This window comes from Bos indicus, chromosome 16 (assembly GCF_029378745.1).
Source record: "Bos indicus isolate NIAB-ARS_2022 breed Sahiwal x Tharparkar chromosome 16, NIAB-ARS_B.indTharparkar_mat_pri_1.0, whole genome shotgun sequence".
Lineage (NCBI taxonomy): Eukaryota > Metazoa > Chordata > Mammalia > Artiodactyla > Bovidae > Bos > Bos indicus.
Genome location: NC_091775.1, coordinates 31,438,806 through 31,460,753, shown reverse-complemented (window position 1 = coordinate 31,460,753; position 21,948 = coordinate 31,438,806). Strand labels below are relative to the sequence as shown.

General features: G+C 43.6%; 1 protein-coding gene across 1 annotated transcript in view; it reads right to left on the bottom strand.

Annotated features, from left to right (window-relative positions):
• Positions 1–21,948, bottom strand: part of LOC109570130 (kinesin-like protein KIF28P) — an 82,369-nt gene that overhangs the window by 26,038 nt on the left and 34,383 nt on the right. Inside the window, exons 7-13 of the mRNA XM_070768085.1 lie at positions 17,329–17,440; positions 16,108–16,175; positions 13,508–13,617; positions 8,264–8,370; positions 6,839–6,929; positions 2,660–2,714; positions 1,052–1,175 (exon numbers count right to left, since the gene is read on the bottom strand). Coding sequence (XP_070624186.1) covers positions 1,052–1,175; positions 2,660–2,714; positions 6,839–6,929; positions 8,264–8,370; positions 13,508–13,617; positions 16,108–16,175; positions 17,329–17,440 — 667 coding nt within the window. The remainder of the gene's footprint in view (positions 1–1,051; positions 1,176–2,659; positions 2,715–6,838; positions 6,930–8,263; positions 8,371–13,507; positions 13,618–16,107; positions 16,176–17,328; positions 17,441–21,948) is intronic.

Genomic DNA, 21,948 nt, shown 5'->3' with positions numbered 1-21,948 from the left:
GGGAAGATCCCCTGGAGAAAAGGCTCCCCACTCCAGTACTCTGGCCTGGAGAATTCCATGGACTATATAGTCCATGGGGTTGAAAAGAGTCGGACATGACTGAGCAACTTTCACGAGTGCTAAGTTTTGGTGAGGCCAAGAAGAGTACTGTTGACCAGAGCCTGGAAGGTCTGAGCATCAGAGAGTCATGTGACCAAGGGAAGCCCAGGCAGAGCAGTGAGGCCAGAGAAGCAGATGATGGGCCCACTCACTCTGGTGTCCTAAAAGGGTGGGTCACTGAAGGATTTCCAAGAAAGGAGTGGCTTGCTCCAGTGTGCTAGTCTAAAGGGATCTCTGTGTAGAGGGGTGGAATGGGCGGGATGCAGGAGGAGGCTCAAGAGGGAGGGGTTTTATATATATAATTATGACTGATTTGATGTACAGCAAAGACCACCACAACATTGTAAAGCAATTATCCTCAAATTAAAAAAATAAAATAGAAGGCTTTCTGTGGCTTCAGCGTGGAGAAGGGACAGGAGAAGGGTCTTGAGCCCCTGTGCTACTGACAGGGTGGTGGGGAGATGCAGAGAGCCCAGTGTTGGCAAGGTGCTGGCAGTTCTCTCCAGCACAGATTTTTTTTTTCTTCTTAATATTTATTCATTTATTTGGCTGTGCCAGGTCTTAGTTGCAGCATCTGGGATCTAGTTCCCTGACCAGGGATCGAACCCAGGCCCCCTGCATTGGGAGCTCAGAATCTTAGCCACTGGACCATCAGGGAAGTCCCTCCATGGCAGGTTGTTAAAATCTAAAATATCATACAGCGTTAGAGCTGGAAGGATCTTGGCGAGCACCTAGTTCACCCCTCTCTGTTTTGTAAGCAAGGTCCAGGGAGGTGAAACGACTTCCCCCAGACACTCAGGGAGTTAATATCCCAACTCCACAGCTGTGACCTCGTCATCACTGGGACACGGTGGCAGAGGGACAGAAGGGGCTTAGCGCCCAGCCCTGCCGGCCTCACTCCAGCTCTCCTGGTTGGACTTAGGAAATCCTGTGGCTCCGCAGGGGAGTTTACCAAATGCTGCAGCTTCGTCTTGGTCGTGATGGGCACCCCATTAACGATGACCTTGCATTTGCCGTATGGAGTCACCGTCACTTTACCACCCGAATTCGTGAAGGAAGCATGTTTCTCTGAAATTCTAAAAGGACAAGAATGTGTCTAAGTGACCAAATAAATCACAATTTTGGTGAACAGTGTAGGTAGTTCTTTGTCATTTGCACAACTAGGCAAGGCCTACAGCTGCTAGGTAGGCCCGTGGGGCTCCTGTTGTTCAGTGGGTGGAGGTGGAGAGGCGGGTGCAAGGGACCCTGCCTTGACCAAGAGGGGAGACAACAAAGCAACTGCTTATTAGTAGAACCAACCCCACTCCTGACTCCTCCCCACCCTCCTGGGGCCAGGAGACACAGAGTCAAGCTGGAGCCCGCAGGGACTCACAAGTCGGTGGGATGGAGTGGAGAGAAATGGAAAGAATGGTGTTTCAGAGGAGACTACTGGGAAGGAGATTTAATAACAAGCCTACATATCACCAAGAAGTTTAGGTCTGTTTCTTCGTCTTTATCTACACAAATCCAGACCTGAGATGTTACAAGATTTGGGGCCTGTATCAGAGGCATCAGTTTGGCTCCCAACAGATATCACCTATGTGCCCGTTACTGTTCTAGAATGTCCCTGGGCTCCTCGGATGTTGTGAATGTTTGAGAAGCTGAGACACACTCAGGCCCAGGGGTCCTCAGGAGCAAGGTTTTAACCTCAGCTCAGCTGCAGTTCAGTCAATTCCAGACCTGTGGGTTTGTGGACCAGGGTCCCCACAGGAAGTGATCTGGAAAGAGGGATGAGGGGATCCCCAGGAAGAATTGGGGGAAAGGGGCTAGAGGCCATTGGTCAGGGTGAGTTAGTGCCCCTCCCTACAGGTCCCTCTCACCACCCACCCACCCTCTGCTGCCAACTCACACACACACCCACACACAAGGGCTGGGGTGGACTGTGGAGGGCTGAGGTCTGTCATGGGGGACTGGTGAGTAATGCCCCGAGTCTATTGGCTGGAAATCCGTGGGCAGTCATGACACAGTGGGGCTGGAATCAGGGAGGAACCCTGGAGCAGCAGCCTCCCTGGGAGAGAGGCCACAGAAGTTCACCCCCCTACTCTGAGTTTACAAACCTGCCTTGGGTCCCTCGGGGAGGGATCAGCTCCAAGTCTGGGCTTCGTGTTAGTCCAGTTGGCAAGGGCTCCGAGCACAGAGATGCCTTTGCTCTTGGTGGTGAGACCACGAAAGGCCCGCGCCACCATATGGGGCCTGTCCTCTTAACTCTCTTTATTTCCTGCCCCCCTCTGCTCAGGTCCATTTGTGAGAATAAGTCCCTTTCTCCCCAGACCAGATCCAAGAAAACAAACTGAGCCCAGCAAGAGGGATTTCGGTGAGAGAAGAAAACCCTCCCATGTGACCTTCCATAATAAGTATTAGAGTGGGTCCCAAGATACATCTGGTCAGTTCTCATCTTTGGCTGTCTGGCAGGGCTTGTGGCCTGCCCTGACAATGACTAGATGAATTTTGAGAGTATCCTCTGGATGCAGTGGTCTCAATTCTGTAATGCTGGACAAAGGTACTGAGTCTGTTCACTTACCCCAAACCTTGAAGAGTAATGGCATTTGAAGCTGCTTTACCAGCATCACACGAACCTGAAAAGAATTATAAATTCTTTATCATAAAAAATGATAAAGTCCTTTATGAATGATGATAATATCAAAACAAAACTGGGAAATACAGGAAGGAGTAAAGAGCACTACGAACAGTCAATACATGGATAAACATTAGAAACTATTCTCTTTTCTTAATTTCTTCATGGTAAACTATCAACATTATATTGTGAAATTTTTCAGAAAAAAAAAAAAAAGAATATGGTATGACATAGTTCTGTCTTAGATATTATGCAAGTGGGATGAATACTGAAAATAACTAAAGTACCTCATGGTACATATTTTCAAAAAAAAAAAAGAAGACCGTGGTGAGAATTTTTCTCTCTCTCTCTGACAGGGGGAGAGGTGAGACAGTAGAGGGGAGAAGTACTTTGTGGGATTAAGGAATATAAATAGTATAAATAACATATGATATATGCACTATTATTATACCCATTTCATACATGAGAAAACAGAGGCATAAGGAGTTCGAGGCTTGCCCAAGTAATGGAGATAGAATAGAATAGTTATACAGGTAGTTATAAAAGTCCCAGTAGGGGATTATAGGTAGAAAGGGGAAACCTGGGGAAATTTGGGAGACCACTGTAAGTTAATGATCACTCAAGAAAGCTACCCAGAATGCCATGGAATGAAGCAGACTTGTTTAACTATAAAGCCATAAATAAAAGTGGGCTTCCCTGTTGACTCAGGTGGTAAAGCCTCTGCCTGCAATGCAGGAGACCTAGGTTCGATCCCCTGGAAGAAGAAAAAAAAAAATAGAAGGGAGGTGACAGTACAATCTGCTGGGTGAATGTCTGGAACTGAGTGGAACTGATGAATCACAACCACATGTAACTATGTAGATGAAGTTCACAAAAAAAAAAAAAAGAAAGAAAAGAATTAAAATAACCTTTTTTTCCCCCCAAATTTCCTGGATTTGATCTTAGTAACATATCTGATGTTTGGGAAGTGCCATTTCCTCTCCAGTTGGATCACTTGAAGGGATTTTCTCACTGTGATTTTCAATCATGATGGTACATGGACATCACCTTGCCCGGGGGATAATTGCTTTAATTTCTGCCTTTTTTGTGATATTCCTAACTTTCTGTTTGTTTGCTTAGGAAAATATTTTTTATTTAAGAATGTGCCATTAATGGGAAAGACTAGAGATCTCTTCAAGAAAATAAGAGATATCAAGGGAACATTTCATGCAAACATGGGCTCGATAAAGGACAGAAATGGTATGGAACTAACAGAAGCAGAAGATATTAAGAAGAGGTGGCAAGAATACACAGAAGAACTGTACAAAAAAGATCTTCACCAACCAGATAACCACGATGGTGTGATCACTCACCTAGAGCTAGACATCCTGGAATGTGAAGTCAAGTGGGCCTTAGAAAGCATCACTACAAACAAAGCTAGTGGAGGTGATAGAATTCCAGTTGAGCTCTTCCAAATCCTGAAAGATGATGCTGTGAAAGTGCTGCACTCAATATGCCAGCAAATTTGGAAAACTCAGCAGTGGCCACAGGACTGGAAAAGGTCAGTTTTCATTCCAATCCCAAAGAAAGGCAATGCCAAAGAATGCTCCAACTACCACACAATTGCACTCATCTCACATGCTAGTAAAGGAATGCTCAAAATTTCCCAAGCCAGGCTTCAGCTATATGTGAACTGTGAAATTCCTGATGTTCAAGCTGGTTTTAGAAAAGGCAGAGGAACCAGAGATCAAATTGCCAACATTTGCTGGATCATGGAAAAAGCAAGAGAGTTCCAGAAAGGCATCTATTTCTGCTTTATTGACTATGCCAAAGCCTTTGACTGTGTGGATCACAATAAACTGTGGAAAATTTTGAAAGAGATGGGAATACCAGACCACCTGACCTGCCTCTTGAGAAATTTGTATGCAGGTCAGGAAGCAAGAGTTAGAACTGGACATGGAACAACAGACTGGTTCCAAATAGGAAAAGGAGTACATCAAGGGTATATATTGTCACCCTGTTTATTTAACTTCTATGCAGAGTACATCATGAGAGTCTCTGGGCTGGAAGAAGCACATGCTGGAATCAAGATTGCTGGGAGAAATATCAAGAACCTCAGATATGCAGATGACACCACCCTTATGGCAGAAAGTGAAGAGGAACTCAAAAGCCTCTTGATGAAAGTGAAAGTGGAGAGTGAAAAAGTTGGCTTAAAGCTCAACATTCAGAAAACGAAGATCATAGCATCTGGTCCCATCACTTCATGGGAAATAGATGGGGAAACAATGGAAACAGTGTCAGACTTTATTTTGGGGGGCTCCAAAATCACTGCAGATGGTGACTGCAGCCATGAAATTAAAAGACACTCCTTGGAAGGAAAGTTATGACCAACCTAGATAGCATATTCAAAAGCAGAGACATTACCTTGCCAACAAAGGTTCGTCTAGTCAAGGCTATGGTTTTTCCAGTGGTCATGTATGGATGTGAGAGCTGGACTGTGAAGAAAGCTGAGTGCCAAAGAATGGATGCTTTTGAACTGTGGTGTTGGAGAAGACTCTTGAGAGTCCCTTGGACTGCAAGGAGATCCAACCAGTCCATTCTGAAGGAGATCAGCCCTGGGATTTCTTTGGAAGGAATGATGCTAAAGCTGAAACTCCAGTACTTTGGCCACCTCATGCGAAGAGTTGACTCATTGGAAAAGACTCTGATGCTGGGAGGGATTGGGGGCAAGAGGAGAAGGGGACGACAGAGGATGAGATGACTGGATGGCATCACCGACTCAATGGACGTGAGTCTGAGTGAACTCCGGGAGTTGGTGATGGACAGGGAGGCCTGGCGTGCTGCGATTCATGGGGTCGCAAAGAGTCAGACACAACTGAATGACTGATCTGATCTGATCTGATCTTAATGGATTTATTATTGTTACTTTAATTAATTTTAATTAATTTTTATTGGAGCATAGTTGGTTTACAATATTGTGTCAGTTTCTTCTGTGCAGCAAAGTGAATCAGTTATACATATATCTACATCTACTCTTTTTTAGGTTCTTTTCCCATGTAGGTCATTACAGAGTATTGAGTAGAGTTCCCTGTGCTGTACAGTAGGTTCTTATTAATTATCTATTTTATATATAGTAGTGAGTATATGTCAGTCTTGATCTCCAGCCCCAACTACTGTCCTGCAAAAGCCTCTCCTGTCCTGAGTGTGCATAGGGCTAAAGTGCGGAAGCCAGATGTGACCAAATACTGGTGCCATTTTCCAGTGGATGAATGGATAAATAAATGTGGTAAACACATAAAATCATGTATTGTTCAGTCTTAAAAAGGGAGAAAATCCTGATACATGCTTCAATATGGATGAAGCTGGAAGAAATTATGCTAAGTAAGCCAGACACAAAAGGACAAATATTGTATTTATAAAAGTACCTGGAATGGTTAAATTCATAGAGACAGGAAGTAAAATGATGGTTGCCAAGGACTGGGTGAGGGGCTAACAGGGAGTTATTGCATAATGGGGACAGAGTTTCAGTTTGGGAAGACAAAAAAAATCTGGAGATGGGTGCCTGTAATGGTTGCCCAGGGCTTCCCAGGTGGCTCAGTGGTAGAGAATCTGCTTGCCAGTGCAGGAGATGCAGGATACGTGGGTTTGATCCCTGGGTCAGAAAGATCCCCTGGAGGAGGAAACAGCAACCCACTCCAGTATTCTTGCATGGCTAATCCCATGGACAGAGGAGCCTAATGGGCCACAGTCTATGGGGTCACAAAATGTCAGGCACAACTGAGCAACTGAATGCTTGCACACATGTGTGTGCACACACACACAAAATGGTTGCACAACAATGCAAAAGCACTTAATGCCACTGCACTGTACACTTAAAAATGGTTAACATGGTGAGTTTTCTGTAATGTGTATTTTACCATTAAAAATTTTTTAAAAGAAAAAGAAATATGCTCAGGGGCAAGAGGCATGAACAGAACCAAAATCAACTGCTGAGGAAGTGCCAGGTCAGTTAACATCACTCTGCAAATTAGAAGGTCCCAGACAATTCGGCCAGAGACCTTACGAACCAAAGCCAGCAGGCAAGTGCCTCTTGACCCTCTTCCCTCTGCCTTCCCTCGGTGCGAGTTGAGAGGGGTAAGTAAGTACCAGCCTGAATGAAGTGCTTGAGAACCCCCGTGAGCTGCGGGTCTTCATTGACGTTGAGAAGGTGGGGGAAGGTTTTTATCATCTGCTGCTCCTGGAGGAGAAACAGAGAGGGTATCCTCACCAGACGGGGCAGCACAGCACAGAGGGCAAAGTTCCTTCCTATCCACTGCTCCCAGTCCTCCAGTGACCTCATCACCCAAAAGATGCTGATGGCAAAATGGGGCTGTGACATCGCCCTCTCTTGGTTATGAAAATGCATTTCATTCTTTAATACAGGTAGTGATTGGTATTGTGATTATAGAGGATTGACAGTCAAACGGAACTGGAATAAACTATATGGGCACAAGGAAAGCTTTGAATCTGGAAGTTCTGATAAAGAGGATGAAAGTCCTTCTGATTGTAACTATCTACACAAAACAAGAGTCCTAAGTTCTTCACTGTGGATCGATCCTCTTGACATTTGCAGCCAAGAGGCACAAACCCAGGTTACACAGGAGGTTATTTTCTTGGCATTTCTCTCTGACATATGCAGCCACATTATGCCCACATCTCTAAGTCCTTGGACCCTAACTCATCCTGACCCCCTGCAGCCACAGACCTCCACCCCCACTCCACTCCCAACACTTGAGGCTCCCATCTATTCTGGCTCCAGGAACCTTCTGGAATATGGACTGGATCCCTCCCACCACTGCTAAAGTCCTCCAGGGCCGGCCCATGACTCTGGAGCTTGTCCAAAGCCCCATAGCTTTGGGGAGTAAGGTTATGGGAGGGGTTGTGTTGACAGAAGGCAGAGAAGGCATCTCCCTGGCCCAGGAACAAAGTTCACATCACAGCCCATTTATGATCCGGAGCTGGCAGTGAATGCCAGATCCATGGTTCAGGATCACAACACAGTCCCCAGAAGACAATCACATTCCTCAAATTCTCCCCAAATTCTAATTTTCTTTCTTTTTTTTTTTTTTTAGGACTAGATATCATTTTTAATTTGAATTATTTTCTTTTTTTTATTTTTAAACTTTACATAATTGTATTAGTTTTGCCAAATATCAAAATGAATCTGCCACAGGTATACATGTGTTCCCCATCCTGAACCCTCCTCCCTCCTCCCTCCCCATACCATCCCTCTAATTTTCAACAGCTTTGAATTCTATCCTCAGCCTCATGCATCAGAGGCACCAAGGCCTCTCTGCTTCCTTCCTTTTCATGCCCTGCCATTCTATCCCCAACTCTGCCAATAATTTAAAGTCATATGTCACATATCACAATTTGTCACAATCACACATTACACATAATAGGTATACTATCCAATTACCCAATTATCCACCTGTCAGCAGCCCAGGCATCACTGAGTGTCTGGTTAAGATGCAAGGCTGCCCCATCCCCTCCCAGGCAGTCGGCCTCAGCAGGTGGAGGTGGTGAGCTCACCTGGGCGATGGCCACATATTGCTGCTGCCATTCCCACCGGGCCTTCTCCAGTTGGTTCGCCCAGCTCATCTGGTCACTGGGAGGCCCAAGTAAACAGGCTGGCAGCTCTGGAAGGAGGGAGGTATTTTAAGCAACTGAAGGACAGCTTTAAGGTTTGCAGTGTCAAAGGTGAGGCACAGAATGTTGCCATTCTGTTCTGAGTCAAAACAAGGGACTCTCAGCAGGAGTGGGAAATGGAACTGCACTAACTGAGTCTGGAAAGTACTGTAAAGACTAGGATCTTCATAGCAGCACTAGACACAATAGTCATGACATGGAAGCAATCTAAATGTCCATCAACAGAGGAATGGACAAAGAAGATGTGGTACATATATACAAGGGAATATTACTCAGCCATAAAAAATAACATCATTTGCAGCAACATACATGGACCTAGAGATTACCATAAAGACAAATATTAATATCAAATAGTATCACTTATATGTGGAATCTTTAAAAAATGATACAATTGAACTTATTTACAAAACAGACTCACAGAATTAGAAAACAAATTTATAGTCATTCTTCCAGAAAATTGCAGAGGAAGGTAAACTTCCAAACTCATTCTATTTTTTTTCCCTTAATCTAATTTATTTAAACCCCATCCTGAACCTTCCTCCCATCTTCCTCCCCATCCCATCCCTCTGGGTCATCCCATTGCACCAGCCCTGAGCATCCTGTCTCATGAATCGAACCTGGACTGGCAATCTGTTTCACACATGTTTCAATGCTATTCTCTCAAATCATCCCACCCTCGCCTTCTCCCACAGAGTCACCATCACCCTAATACCAAAACCAGACAAAGATGCCACAGAAAAAGAAAATTATAGGCCAATATCACTGATGAACATAGATGCAAAAATCCTTAACAAAATTCTAGCAAACAGAACATATTCCAACAGATTGCTTTGGCTATTCAAGGTTTTTTTGTATTTCCATAAAAATTGTGAAATTATTTGTTCTAGTTCTATGAAAAATACTGTTGGTATTTTTATGACAGAACATATTATTCTGTTATATAACAGAATATATTCCAACAACATATTAAAAAGAATATATTATTCTGTTATATAATAGAATATATTCCAACAACATATTAAAAAGATCATCCATCATGACCAAGTGGGCTTTATCCCAGGGATGCAAGGATTCTTCAATATTCACAAATCAATCAATGTGGTATACCACATTAACAAATTGAAAGATAAAAAACATATGATTATCTCAATAGATTCAGAGAAAGCCTTTGACAAAATTCAACATCCATTTATGACAAAAATCCTCCAGAAAGCAGGCATAGAAGGAACATACCTCAACATAATAAAAGCCATATATGATAAACCCACAGCAAACATTATCCTCAATGGTGAAAAACTGAAAGCATTTCCCCTAAAGTCAGAAAAAAGAAAAGGATGCCCACTCTCACCACTACTATTCAACATAATTTTGGAAGTTTTAGCCATAGCAATCAGAGAAGAAAAAGAAATAAAAGGAATCCAGATTGGGAAAGAAGAAGTAAAACTCTCACTGTTTGCAGATGACATGATCCTCTACATAGAAAACCCTAAAGACTCCACCAGAAAATTACTGGAGCTAATCAATGAATATAGTAAAGTTGCAGGATATAAAATTAACATACAGAAATCCCTTACATTCCTACACACTAACAATGAGAAAACAGAAAGAGAAATTAAGGAAACAATTCCATTCACAATTGCAACAAAAAGAATAAAATACTTAGGAATAAAGTTACCTAAAGAAACAAAAGACCTATAAAATACTGATGAAAGAAATCAAAGGTGACACAAATAGATGGAGAAATATACCATGTTCATGGACTGGAAGAATCAATATAGTGAAAATGAGTATACTACCCAAAGCAATCTATAGATTCAAGCTACCAACAGTATTTTTCAGAGAACTAGAACAAATAATTTCACAATTTGTATGGAAATACAAAAAACCTCAAATAGCCAAAGCAATATTGAGAAAGAAGAATGAACTGGAGGAATCAACTTGCCTGACTTCAGGCTATACTACAAAGCTACAGTCATCAAGACAATATGTTACTGGCACAAAGACAAAAATATAGATCAATGGAACAAAATAGAAAGCCCAGAGATAAATCCACGGACCTACGGACACCTTCTATTTGACAAAGGAGGCAGGAATATACAATGGAGAAAAGACAATCTCTTTAACAAGTGGTGCAGGGAAAACTGGTCAATCACTTGTAAAAGAATGAAACTAGAACACTTTCTAACCATACACAAAAATAAACTCAAAATGGATTAAAAATCTAAATGTAAGACCAGAAACTATAAAACTCCTAGAGGAAAACATAAGCAAAACACTCCCTGATGTAAATCATAGCAGCATCCTCTATGACCCACCTCCCAGAGTAATGGAAATAAAAGCAAAAATAAATAAATGGGACCTAATTAAACTTAAAAGCTTTTGCACAATTAAGGAAACTATAAGCAAGGTGAAAAGACAGCCTTCAGAATGGGAGAAAATAATAGTAAATGAAGCAACTAACAAAGAATTAATCTCAAAAATATTCAAGCAACTCCTGCAGGTCAATTTCAGAAAAATAAACAACCCAATCAAAAAATGGGCCAAAGAACTAAATAGACATTTCTCCAAAGAAGACATATAGATGGCTGACAAACACATGAAAAGATGCTCAACATCACTCATTATCAGAGAAATGCAAATAAAAACCACAATGAGGTACCATCTCACACCAGTCAGAATGGCTGCTATCAAAAAATCTACAAACAATAAATGCTGGAGAGGGTGAGGAGAAAAAGCAACCCTCTTACACTGTTGGTGGGAATGCAAACTAGTACAGCCACTATGGAGAACAGTGTGGAGATTCCTTAAAAAACTGGAAATAAAACTGCCATATGACCCAGCAATCCCACTGCTGGGCATACACACCAAGGAAACCAGAATTGAAAGAGACACGTGTACCCCAATGTTCATCGCAGCACTGTTTGCAATAGCTAGGACATGGAAGCAACCTAGATGTCCATCGGCAGATGAATGGATAAGAAAGCTGTGGTACATATACACAATGGAGTATTACTCAGCTATAAAAAGGAATATATTTGAATCAGTTCTAACGAAGTGGATGAAACTGGAGCCTATTATACAGAGTGAAGTAAGTCAGAAAGAAAAACACCAATACAGTATACTAATGCATATATATGGAATTTAGAAAGATGGTAATGATGACCCTATATGCGAGACAGCAAAAGAGACACAGATGTAAAAAAGAGACTTTTGGACTCTGTGGGAGAAGGTGAGGGTGGGATGATTTGAGAGAATAGCATTGAAATGTGTATTATCATATGTGAAATAGATCGCCAGTCCAGGTTCAATGCATGAGACAGGGTGCTCAGGGCTGGTGCACTGGGATGACCCTGAGGGATGGGATGGGGAGGGAGGTGGGAGGGGGGTTCAGGATGGGGAACACATGTACACCCATGGTGGATTCATGTGAATGTATGGCAAAAAACACCACAATATTGTAAAGTAATTAGCCTCAATTAAAATAAATTAAAAAAAAACATAATCATCAAAAGGGATAGCTGGGGATGGAGGTGGGAGATAAACTAGGAGTTTGGGATTAATAGATACACATTACTATATATAAAATAGATAAGCAACAAGGGCATATTATATAACACAAGGAACTATACTCACTATCTTATAATAACCTATAATGGAAAGGAATCTGAAAAATAATTATGTATATTTTTATGTATGTACTCATCTATCTATATACAACTGAATCCCTTTGCTATACACTTGAAACTAACACAACATTATAAATTAACTACACTTCAATAAAAAATCTTTTTAAAAAACTAAAATAAGACTAAGTTCACCCCTTAATTCATAGGAAACCAGAGCAAAGAGGTCCTTTATCAGAACAGGAAGCTCAACATTATGTTTTTCAATTGTGTGAGCATGCAAGACAGTTTCAGGGCATTCCTGTCAAGTCAGGGGATTTAGGAAGAATCAAAGATTTATCTTCCCTTGTTTTTCATGAGTTCTGTGCCTATGCTTATGAACAATGGGAATCAGATGCAACATTTAGGTCAACATCTGGCTTGTCCAGGTGTAGAGATTTGTGACCCATCAGTGTCACCCTGGACCAGACATGGGCACAGACTCTAATTTAGGGAGTTCCTAGTTGAGGCTGAAGCCTTATTGAGTAAGGACGTGGGAACCCAGAGGTATGCCAGGTAGCAACAACCTGCCCTCAAGGGGAACATCCATGAAGTTTGCGTGTGTTAGGGTCGGAAGAGCCGCTAACACCAGAGAGAGAGCCCATGTGGCTTGAGGGAGCCCAACTTGGGGAGGGGGAACAGGTACCGAGGGCAGGACAATGCATCACGCTCCGCTAAGAGCACTGAGCACAGGGCTTCCCGACCGTCCAGTCTGGCTCTTTTGATACTGAACGCCTTTACCAATTCTACTTGAACAGTTTTATATTTTGCCCTTTTCACAAATCCTATTCTAAATTGTTAATGCACATAAAATTACACACAACTCAAGCTGCCACACGGAAAACTAAGGCCTTCACTCAAAGCAATGGTTCTCAATAACTGCCCAGTGGAGCCATCCTAAGGCAAGTTGCTGCCCTGGGGATGGGTAATTGGTCCGAGTGGTGCCCAGTCACCAGGTGACTCTAACGTGCAGCCAGCACTGAGCAGAGTCTTAGTAGAGGATTCAGGGGCTAGTGCTTCTTGGGCCCCCAAACATCACTTAACTACAGGAGGCCATCAGCAGAACAAATGCCGTATGGCCACTGTTTAAATCTGGTTAAGGAGAAAGTAGTCCCAGGGGAAAGAACAGCCTCAAAATAAAAATGGCAATTAAAAAATGAGACTAAAATGACCATTTCAAGAGGCCAGGGCCAGTATTTCATACAATCGCATGAGAATTACATTCAGGCCAAAATGTCCTGGACAAAGAAAGGTCCAGGGATGTCCTGGCCTGCCCTAGGGCTCCCCTCAGACTAAACACAATGGCTCCTGGCCCCTGCCCTTCCAGCGCAACACCACCCACTCCCCTATCTCCCCGCAGCCCCGACCCTGCAACAGGGCTTGGCCACTCCCCTCTCTCCCTCCCTCCTGCATCTAGCCTCCTGACTGCTGCCTTGGACCTGCGCTGACTCCTGACTCAGTTTACCTGTCATTCTGCAGTTTCCACACCCGAGCAGCAGTCTGTCGTTCTCTGCCCTGGACTCCCTCATCAGGGTGGAGGTGTTGACAACAGCTTTGTTCCGGATCTTCTTAGCCCTGTGCAAAGGTGGACACACACTCAGGCCCTGGGTCTTTCGCAGCTGGAGCAGTACTACCAGAGGACTGGCCAGAAACTGGCCTCGAATGGTCGAAATGGGAGCCTTTCACTTCCTAGTAACTTGAGATTCCACTGCGTAAGTTTCCAGTAAACCACTAAGACCAGAAGGGACTCAGTGACATCCAGGGCTCAAACATGAGCCCCTTGTCACATGACAAGTGTCACATGTCCACACGAGCCTCTTGTGGACTCAGCCCAAGCCTGGAGTCCACCACCCCCAACGTGTTCTGGGCCCCAGACACACTCCCCACGTTGGGCTGACTTGGTTAATGAAAACAGTCTCTTCAATCTCTACTGTTTCTGTAACAACACAAACCCTGGAGGCTGCCAGCAACGGCTCTGCCAAGTGTGCCAGGCCAGGAGTGGGCTTGGACTTGGCCTAGTTAAGGTCTCCAGCCTCCAGGATCCAAGACCTGATGATCTGAGGTGGAGCTGATATAATAACAATAGAAATAAAGTGCACAATAAATGTGACGTGCTTGACTCATCCCCAAACCACCCCTGCTCCCCACCCCCACCTCTCGACCCCCAGTCCCTGGAAAAACTGTCTTGCATGAAACTAGTCCCTGGTGCCAAAAGGCTGGGGACCGCTGTCCTCGTTCACTCCTGGCTAGTGCTGCATGGGACATAGTTATGCTAAAACATGACTTGTTCTTTACCCGAAATTCAAATGTAACTGGGCATCCTATATTTTCATTTGCTACATCTGGCACCCTTACTTCTTTCCCTAAGGAATAGGGTTTGCAAGGCTTGCCCCCAGTCACAGAGTCCACGACAGATCCAGGCCTGGAGCCCAGGACCCCTGGGGATCATTTTCTCCTTCCTCAGCATCACATAGTCTCTCATGTAAAAAGTGCTAGCAACAGTTTAGAATTGACAAGTGGGAAGGAAATGAACATTCTACATAATACTAAGGGCTTCCCTGGTTGCTCAGATTGTAAAGAAGCTGCCTGCAGTGCAGGAGTCCTAGGTTCGATCCCTGGGTTGGGAAGATCCCCTGAGGCGGGCATAGCAACCCACTCCAGAATTCTTGCGTGGAGAATCCTATGGACAGAGGAGCCTGGAGGGCTACAGTCCATGGGGTTGCAAAGAGTCAGACACTACTGAGCGACTAAGCACAGCACAGCACATAATACTAAAGGCAAAATTCAACCTTAAGTTCTGAGTTTGTAGCACAGATGTTGGAAGAAAACAGAGAAAAACAAATGAAGCAAAATGATACTGAGGCCTGGCAGTGAGGAATGAGAATGCAAGGGTTTGTCCCTAAAATGCAAAGGCCTTTCCCTAGAGAAGAGGCCAAGGAAAAACCAAGAGAACTACTTGGAGACATCATAACAACTGTTATTTTGAGCTTCAGCCCCATGCCAGGCAGAACTTAGCCAGGAACGGTTCTTGAACCGTCTCACACAGTCTTCACTCAGCCCAGAGAGGGAGGTATCACCTCCTTCAGCATGTGAGCTCACCAAGGGCAGGGAGGCTCAGGTCTCGGAGGGAGTAGGGCCAGATTCTGTCTGACACACTGGCCCATAGACCTGACAAGTGACATATTAGAATAGGAACCAGGTTCATTTCACATGCCAGCTCCAGTCACCTGGAACACTGGCCGAGAATTCCAAGCTCCTGAATGAAGCTGACGGGAAAGCTGCAGAGGGGGATTCTCCATGTCAGCCATGCTGAATGGGATGGAGGGGTGGAGACACCATGGGGTTCCAACCCCTGGTTAGAGCCTCTGTCTCCCCAGACCCTCACTTTCCCAAAAGGGCCAGGGGAAGCAGGCTTCTGCCTGCCTTGAAAAGCAGAAACTCGGCTCGGCCATAGCCTCCTGCCAGGACTAAACTGCCAGAAGTGGGCTTGCTTCCTGGGCCAAGTGGGAAGGCAGGAACGTGTGTGGACAGCCTCTCCCTGGGAGGAGCCACCTCTGCCCTGCTGTGTGGGGCCTGGAGATATAAGACACAACAGAGGGAAAGGGGCAGGGCCCAGGGCTGGTTCCCAACTTTGGGAGCCTCTTACACGCTCATCTTTATCATTAGCACAAAAATTCCCTGCCTGCCACTATTCTCTACCTGTGACCCATAGGACAAAAGGAGAATCTGTGAATGGCCATGTTATTTGACAGAAAAATGCAGGGAGACAGAGAACTGAGCACTTCAGGGGTGGGTTCAATGCATCCTCCCATGAATTTGAGCCTGTGGCTCCTCCCCGATCCAGGACTGCAGTGACTGAATGACAGGCTAGGAGGGCCCTGAGCCCCTATTTCTGTCTCCTCTTATTTATTTTATTTCTCTCTCTCTTCTCTCACAGATCATTTTGTTCTTCCTTTTTCTGGACCCATTCCCAAGACACCAGCTCATCAAGTTTAAGGGTACTAGAAGAATTTGCCAGATTTAGAACTTAGAACCACTATAGATAATAAGTATTCATAATCGTACCTTTCAGCATATCTTAGTGTTGATAAAGTTTCCTCATAGCAGATGTCAGCTGGACTTATTGCTGCTATCTGTAAACAAATATCCTTTTCAGATTTTGTTTTTTTATATAGGATATATAGCTATTGTTGGGCTTCACTGGTAGTTCAGCTGGTAAAGAATCCACCTGCAATGCCAGAGATCCCAGTTTGATTCCTGGGTCAGGAAGATCCCCTGGAGAAGGGATAGGCTACCCACTCCAGTATTCTTGGGCTTCCCTGGTAGCTTAGATGGTAAAGAATGCCTCTGCAATGTACGAGACCTGGGTTTGATCCTTGGGTTGGGAAGATCCCCTAGAGCAGGGCATGACAATCCACTCCAGTATTCTTGCCTAGAGAATCCCCATGGACAGAGGAGCCTGGTGGGCTACAGTGCATGGGGTCACAGAGAGTCAGACATAACTGAGCGACTAAACACACAGCAGATAGTTATTATTGATTTTACACAGCTAACATTCATGGAATATCTTGGAACTTGTGGTTTGTTTAAATTTTACAATTCAGAAAACTGAGGCTTAGGTAAGAATAATGTGCCAAGGTCACCCATAACTGGCAGAGCTGGGACCTGAACCTGCCCTGACTTGAACAACTGTGCTGCTAACCTCTGTACTATGCAACCCTCAGCACTGAGTCCGCAACAGATTTCCTCAGGAATTTAAATGACAGTTGAATGGTGGCACTACAGAGACTAATAAATAAATCATTACTGAGTACCCACCTAAATGGTTACAAATCTGGTATTGACTTCAGCTTAACTGTTCTGAATTGAATAAGAATTCAAATGAGAAAATAAAATTTTTGATGAGCTGGAGGTGAGCAGGATCACTGAGAGTGAACAGGAGGGAGTGTGACTGCCCACGGGGTAGCTCCTAATCTATGGATCTGGAGGCCATGATTTAGAGCATAAGGGCCTGATGAATAATCATTTATCTTTGTCCAGCTTTGCAATTTTTAAAGCTTGTTCATTATATTTCATTTAATCATCACAACCACAGTTTCAAGGCGAGATCATTATCTTCACTTGAAGGAAGGAAATGAAGCTCCACAGTAAGTGTGCTGAAACTGAGAATCTTGTCAAGAACTGACAAGATTCTTGTGAAGAATAACTTTAATAATAATAGCAACAGCAATCATGACAGCTGCATGAGTCTAAATAGTCTAAGATGTGGTAGGAAAGCCACTTTACCAGAGTAGTTCTGCTGTTCCCACCCAGAGCTGACTGGAGCAGTTTGGTCAGTACAGAGTCTCTGTAGGGAACATGGAGGACTTTCTTCCCCATGGCAGCATCAGCCAGAGCACTAAATGAAAAGAAAATGTAAAACAATAAAAAGTTTTAAATATATCAAAAAGAAATCTGCCTCTTTGTGGATGAGTCAGAAACACCCCTCAAATATCCTTGACAACCCCATATACCAGACATGACATTAAAGAACATCCAATAGTTGATATACCTTCTGTACAAAGATACTGGCATATTGCAAGATAGAAGCAGCTGGCTCCCTCTCCAAGGTCAACTCCGGGGAAACCATAACAGAGAGGGAGGCCCAGATCTGGGGCACTAACATAGTCAACCTTGGGAAGAAAACCCAGAGCCTGCAGAGAAGGGTCTTTTTGTGTCTGTACAGAGAAGGGTTTTGACTCGAGGGAGACGGTGGTAGGCTAGCAGTGTGGAGACAGATAGGGGAGCAGATTTAAGTCCTTTCTGGTCTTTCTCTCATACTGCCTTAGGAAGATCCCATAGAGTTAGAACCTGATAGGCTACAGAATCAAGTAAGAGTGAATGAGAAATAAATGCCACTCAGGGTACTTCAGAGGAAGCAGTGTTGGCATTGAAGGGAGTGGGGAAGAGGGAGGAAATCCCATCTCTGATAAATTATAACCACAAACAAAGAAAAGAAATCCAAAAAAATTAAGCTACCAGGTTTAGAAAAGAAACAAAATGATCATCTAGAAAGGATTAGATACAGCAATTGAAATTTAAAACCCTATGGATAAGTTCAACAGTTCAGTTCAGTTCAGTCCCTCAGTTGTGTCTGACTCTTTGCGACCCCATGAATTACAGCATTCCAGGCCTCCCTGTCCATCACCAACTCCCGGAGTTCACCCAGACTCATGTCCATCTAGTCGGTGATGCCATCCAGCCATCATCCTCTATCGTCCCCTTCTCCTCTTGCCCCCAATCTCTCCCAGCATCAGGGTCTTTTCCAATGAGTCAGCTCTTCGCATGAGGTGGCCAAACTATTGGAGTTTCAGCCTCAGCATCAGTCCTTCCAATGAACACTCAGGACTGGTCTCCTTTAGGATGGACTGGTTGGATCTCCTTGCAGCCCAAGGGACTCTCAAGAGTCTTCTCCAACACCACAGTTCAAAAGCATCAATTCTTCGGTGCTCAGCTTTCTTCACAGTCCCACTCTCACATCCATACATGACCACAGGAAAAACCATAGCCTTGACTAGACGAACTTTTGTTGGCAAAGTAATGTCTCTGGTTGTTTTTTTTTTTTTTTTTTTTTTTTAAATTTTGCTCACCGGACTCGCACCCAACCGACAACACCTGCGTCCTCCGCCACTGCAGGTGCGAGACCGCCGCCTCCCGTCCGCCTGCTGGCCGCACTCTAAGCCCCGCGCCCTGCTCTCACCGGTGCCACCGCGACGACCTGTCTCTGGTTTTTAATATGCTATCTAGGTTGGTCATAACTTTCCTTCCAAGGAGTAAGTGTCTTTTAATTTCATGGCTGCAATCACTATCTGCACTGATTTGGGAGCCCAAAAAAATAAGGTCTGACACTGTTTCCACTGTTTCCCCATCTATTTGCCATGAAGTGATGGGACCAGGTGCCATGATCTTCATTTTCTGAATGTTGAGCTTTAAGCCAACTTTTTCACTCTCCTCTTTCACTTTCATCAAGAGGCTTCTTAGTTCCTCTTCACTTTCTGCCATAAGGGTGGTGTCATCTGCATATCTGAGGTTACTGATATTTCTCCCGGCAATCTTGATTCCAGCTTGTGCTTCCTCCAGCCCAGAGACTCTCATGAGGTACTCTGCATATAAGTTAAATAAGCAGGGTGACAATATACATCCTTGATGTACTCCTTTTCCTATTTGGAACCAGTCTGTTGTTCCATGTCCAGTTCTAACTCTTGCTTCCTGACCTGCATACAAATTTCTCAAGAGGCAGATCAGGTGGTCTGGTATTCCCATCTCTTGCAGAATTTCCCACAGTTGATTGTGATCCACACAGTCAAAGGTTTTGGCATAGTCAATAAAGCAGAAATAGATGTTTTTCTGGAACTCTCTTGCTTTTTCCATGATCCAGCAAATGTTGGCAATTTGATCTCTGGTTCCTCTGCCTTTTCTAAAACCAGCTTGAACATCAGGAAGTTCATGGTTCACATATTGCTGAAGCCTGGCTTGGAGAATTTTGAGCATTACTTTACTAGAGTGTGGGATGAGTGCAACTGTGCAGTAGTTTGAGCATTCTTTGGCATTGCCTTTCCTTGGGATTGGAATGAAAACTGACCTTTTCCAGTCCTGTGGCTATTGCTGAGTTTTCCAGATTTGCTGGCATATTGAGTGCAGCACTTTCACAGCATCATCTTTCAGGATTTGAAATAGCTCAACTGGAATTCCATCACCTCCACTAGCTTTGTTTGTAGTGATGCTTCCTAAGGCCCACTTGACTTTACATTCCAGGATGTCTGGCTCTAGGTGAGTGATCACACCATCGTGATTATTTTGGTCGTGAAGATCTTTTTTGTATAGTTCTTCTGTGTATTCTTGCCATCTCTTCTTAATATCTTCTGCTTCTGTTAGGTCCATACCATTTCTGTCCTTTATCGAGCCCATCTTTGCATGAAACGTTCCCTTGGTATCTCTAATTTTCTTGAAGAGATCTCTAGTCTTTCCCATTCTGTTGTTTTCCTCTATTTCTTTGCATTGATCGCTGAGGAAGGCTTTCTTATCTCTTCTTGCTATTCTTTGGAACTCTGCATTCAGATGCTTATATCTTTCCTTTTCTCCTTTGCTTTTCGCTTCTCTTCTTTTCACAGCTATTTGCAAGGTCTCCCCAGACAGCCATTTTGCTTTTTTGAATTTCTTTTTCTTGGGGATGGTCTTGATCCCTGTCTCCTATACAATGTCACGGACCTCCGTCCATAGTTCATTGGGTTCTCTGTCTATCAGATCTATTCCCTTAAATCTATTTGTCACCTCCACTGTATAATCATAAGGGATTTGATTTAGGTCATACCTGAATGGTCTAGTGGTTTTCCCCACTTTCTTCAATTTAAGTCTGAATCTGGCAATAAGGAGTTCATGATCTGAGCCACAGTCAGCTCCCAGTCTTGTTTTTGCTGACTGTATAGAGCTTCTCCATCTTTGGCAGCACAGAATATAATCAATCTGATTTCGGTGTTGACCATCTGGGGATGTCCATGTGTAGAGTCTTCTCTTGTGTTGTTGGAAGAGGGTATTTACTATGACCAGTGCGTTCTCTTGGCAAGACTTTATTAGCCTTTGCCCTACTTCATTCTGTACTCCAAGGCCAAATTTGCCTGTTACTCCAGGTGTTTCTTGACTTCCTACTTTTGCATTCCAGTCCCCTATAATGAAAAGGACATCTTTTTTGGGTATTAGTTCTAAAAGGTCTTGTAGATCTTCATAGAACTGTTCAACTTCAGCTTCTTCAGCATTACTGGTTGGGGCATAGGCTTGGATCACTGTGATATTGAATGGTTTGCCTTGGAAATGAACAGAGATCATTCTGTCGTTTTTGAGATTGCATACAAGTACTGCATTTTGGACTCTATTGTTGACCATGATGGCTACTCCATTTCTTCTGAGGGATTCCTGCCCACAGTAGTAGATATAATGGTCATCTGAGTTAAATTCACCCATTCCAGTCCATTTTCATTCGCTGATTCCTAGAATGTCAATGTTCACTCTTTCCATCTCCTGTTTGACCACTTTCCATTTGCCTTGATTCATGGACCTAACATTCCAGGTTCCTATGCAATATTGCTCTTTACAGCATTCGACCTTGCTTCTATCACCATCCTTTCATTCTTTCTGGAGTTATTTCTCCACTGACCTCCTGTAGCATATTGGGCACCTACCGACCTGGGGAGTTCCTCTTTCAGTATCCTACCATTTTGCCTTTTCTTACTGTTCATGGGGTTCTCAAGGCAAGAATACTGAAGTGGTTTGCCATTCCCTTCTCCAGTGGACCACATTCTGTCAGACCTCTCCACCATGACCTGTCCATCTTGGGTGGCCCCACACGTCATGGCCCCACACTAGCCAATCTGATCACATGGACCACAGCCTTGTCTAACTCAATGAAACTAAGTTCACCAGTAGACACTGTGATAATTTAATTAGTGAACTAGAGATTCACTAGATTTCAGAAGAAATCTAGATTGCAGCCTGGAGACATAGAGATGAAAAATCAGAAAGATAGGTTAGGAGACATGGAGGACAGGAAAAGAAGATTCAAATAGGGTAATTGAAGTTCCAGGAGAGAAAGGAGAAAAAAAAATGTGCAGAATCAATATGTGAAAAATAATGACTGAGAATTTTTTAGTGTTGATGAAAATCACTATCATAGAGCTATGGAGACTAAAAAATTCCAAGCAGGATAAATAAAATGCAACAGAATTAAATTGGAGAACACCAAATAAGAAGAGCTTAAAAGCAGCTAGGGAAAAAAGATTGTCTTCAGTGGAACAGTAATTAGGTCAACAACAGAAAACAGTAGAATGGTATCATTAATAAGCTGAAAGAAAAAACTACTTATCTAGAATTATA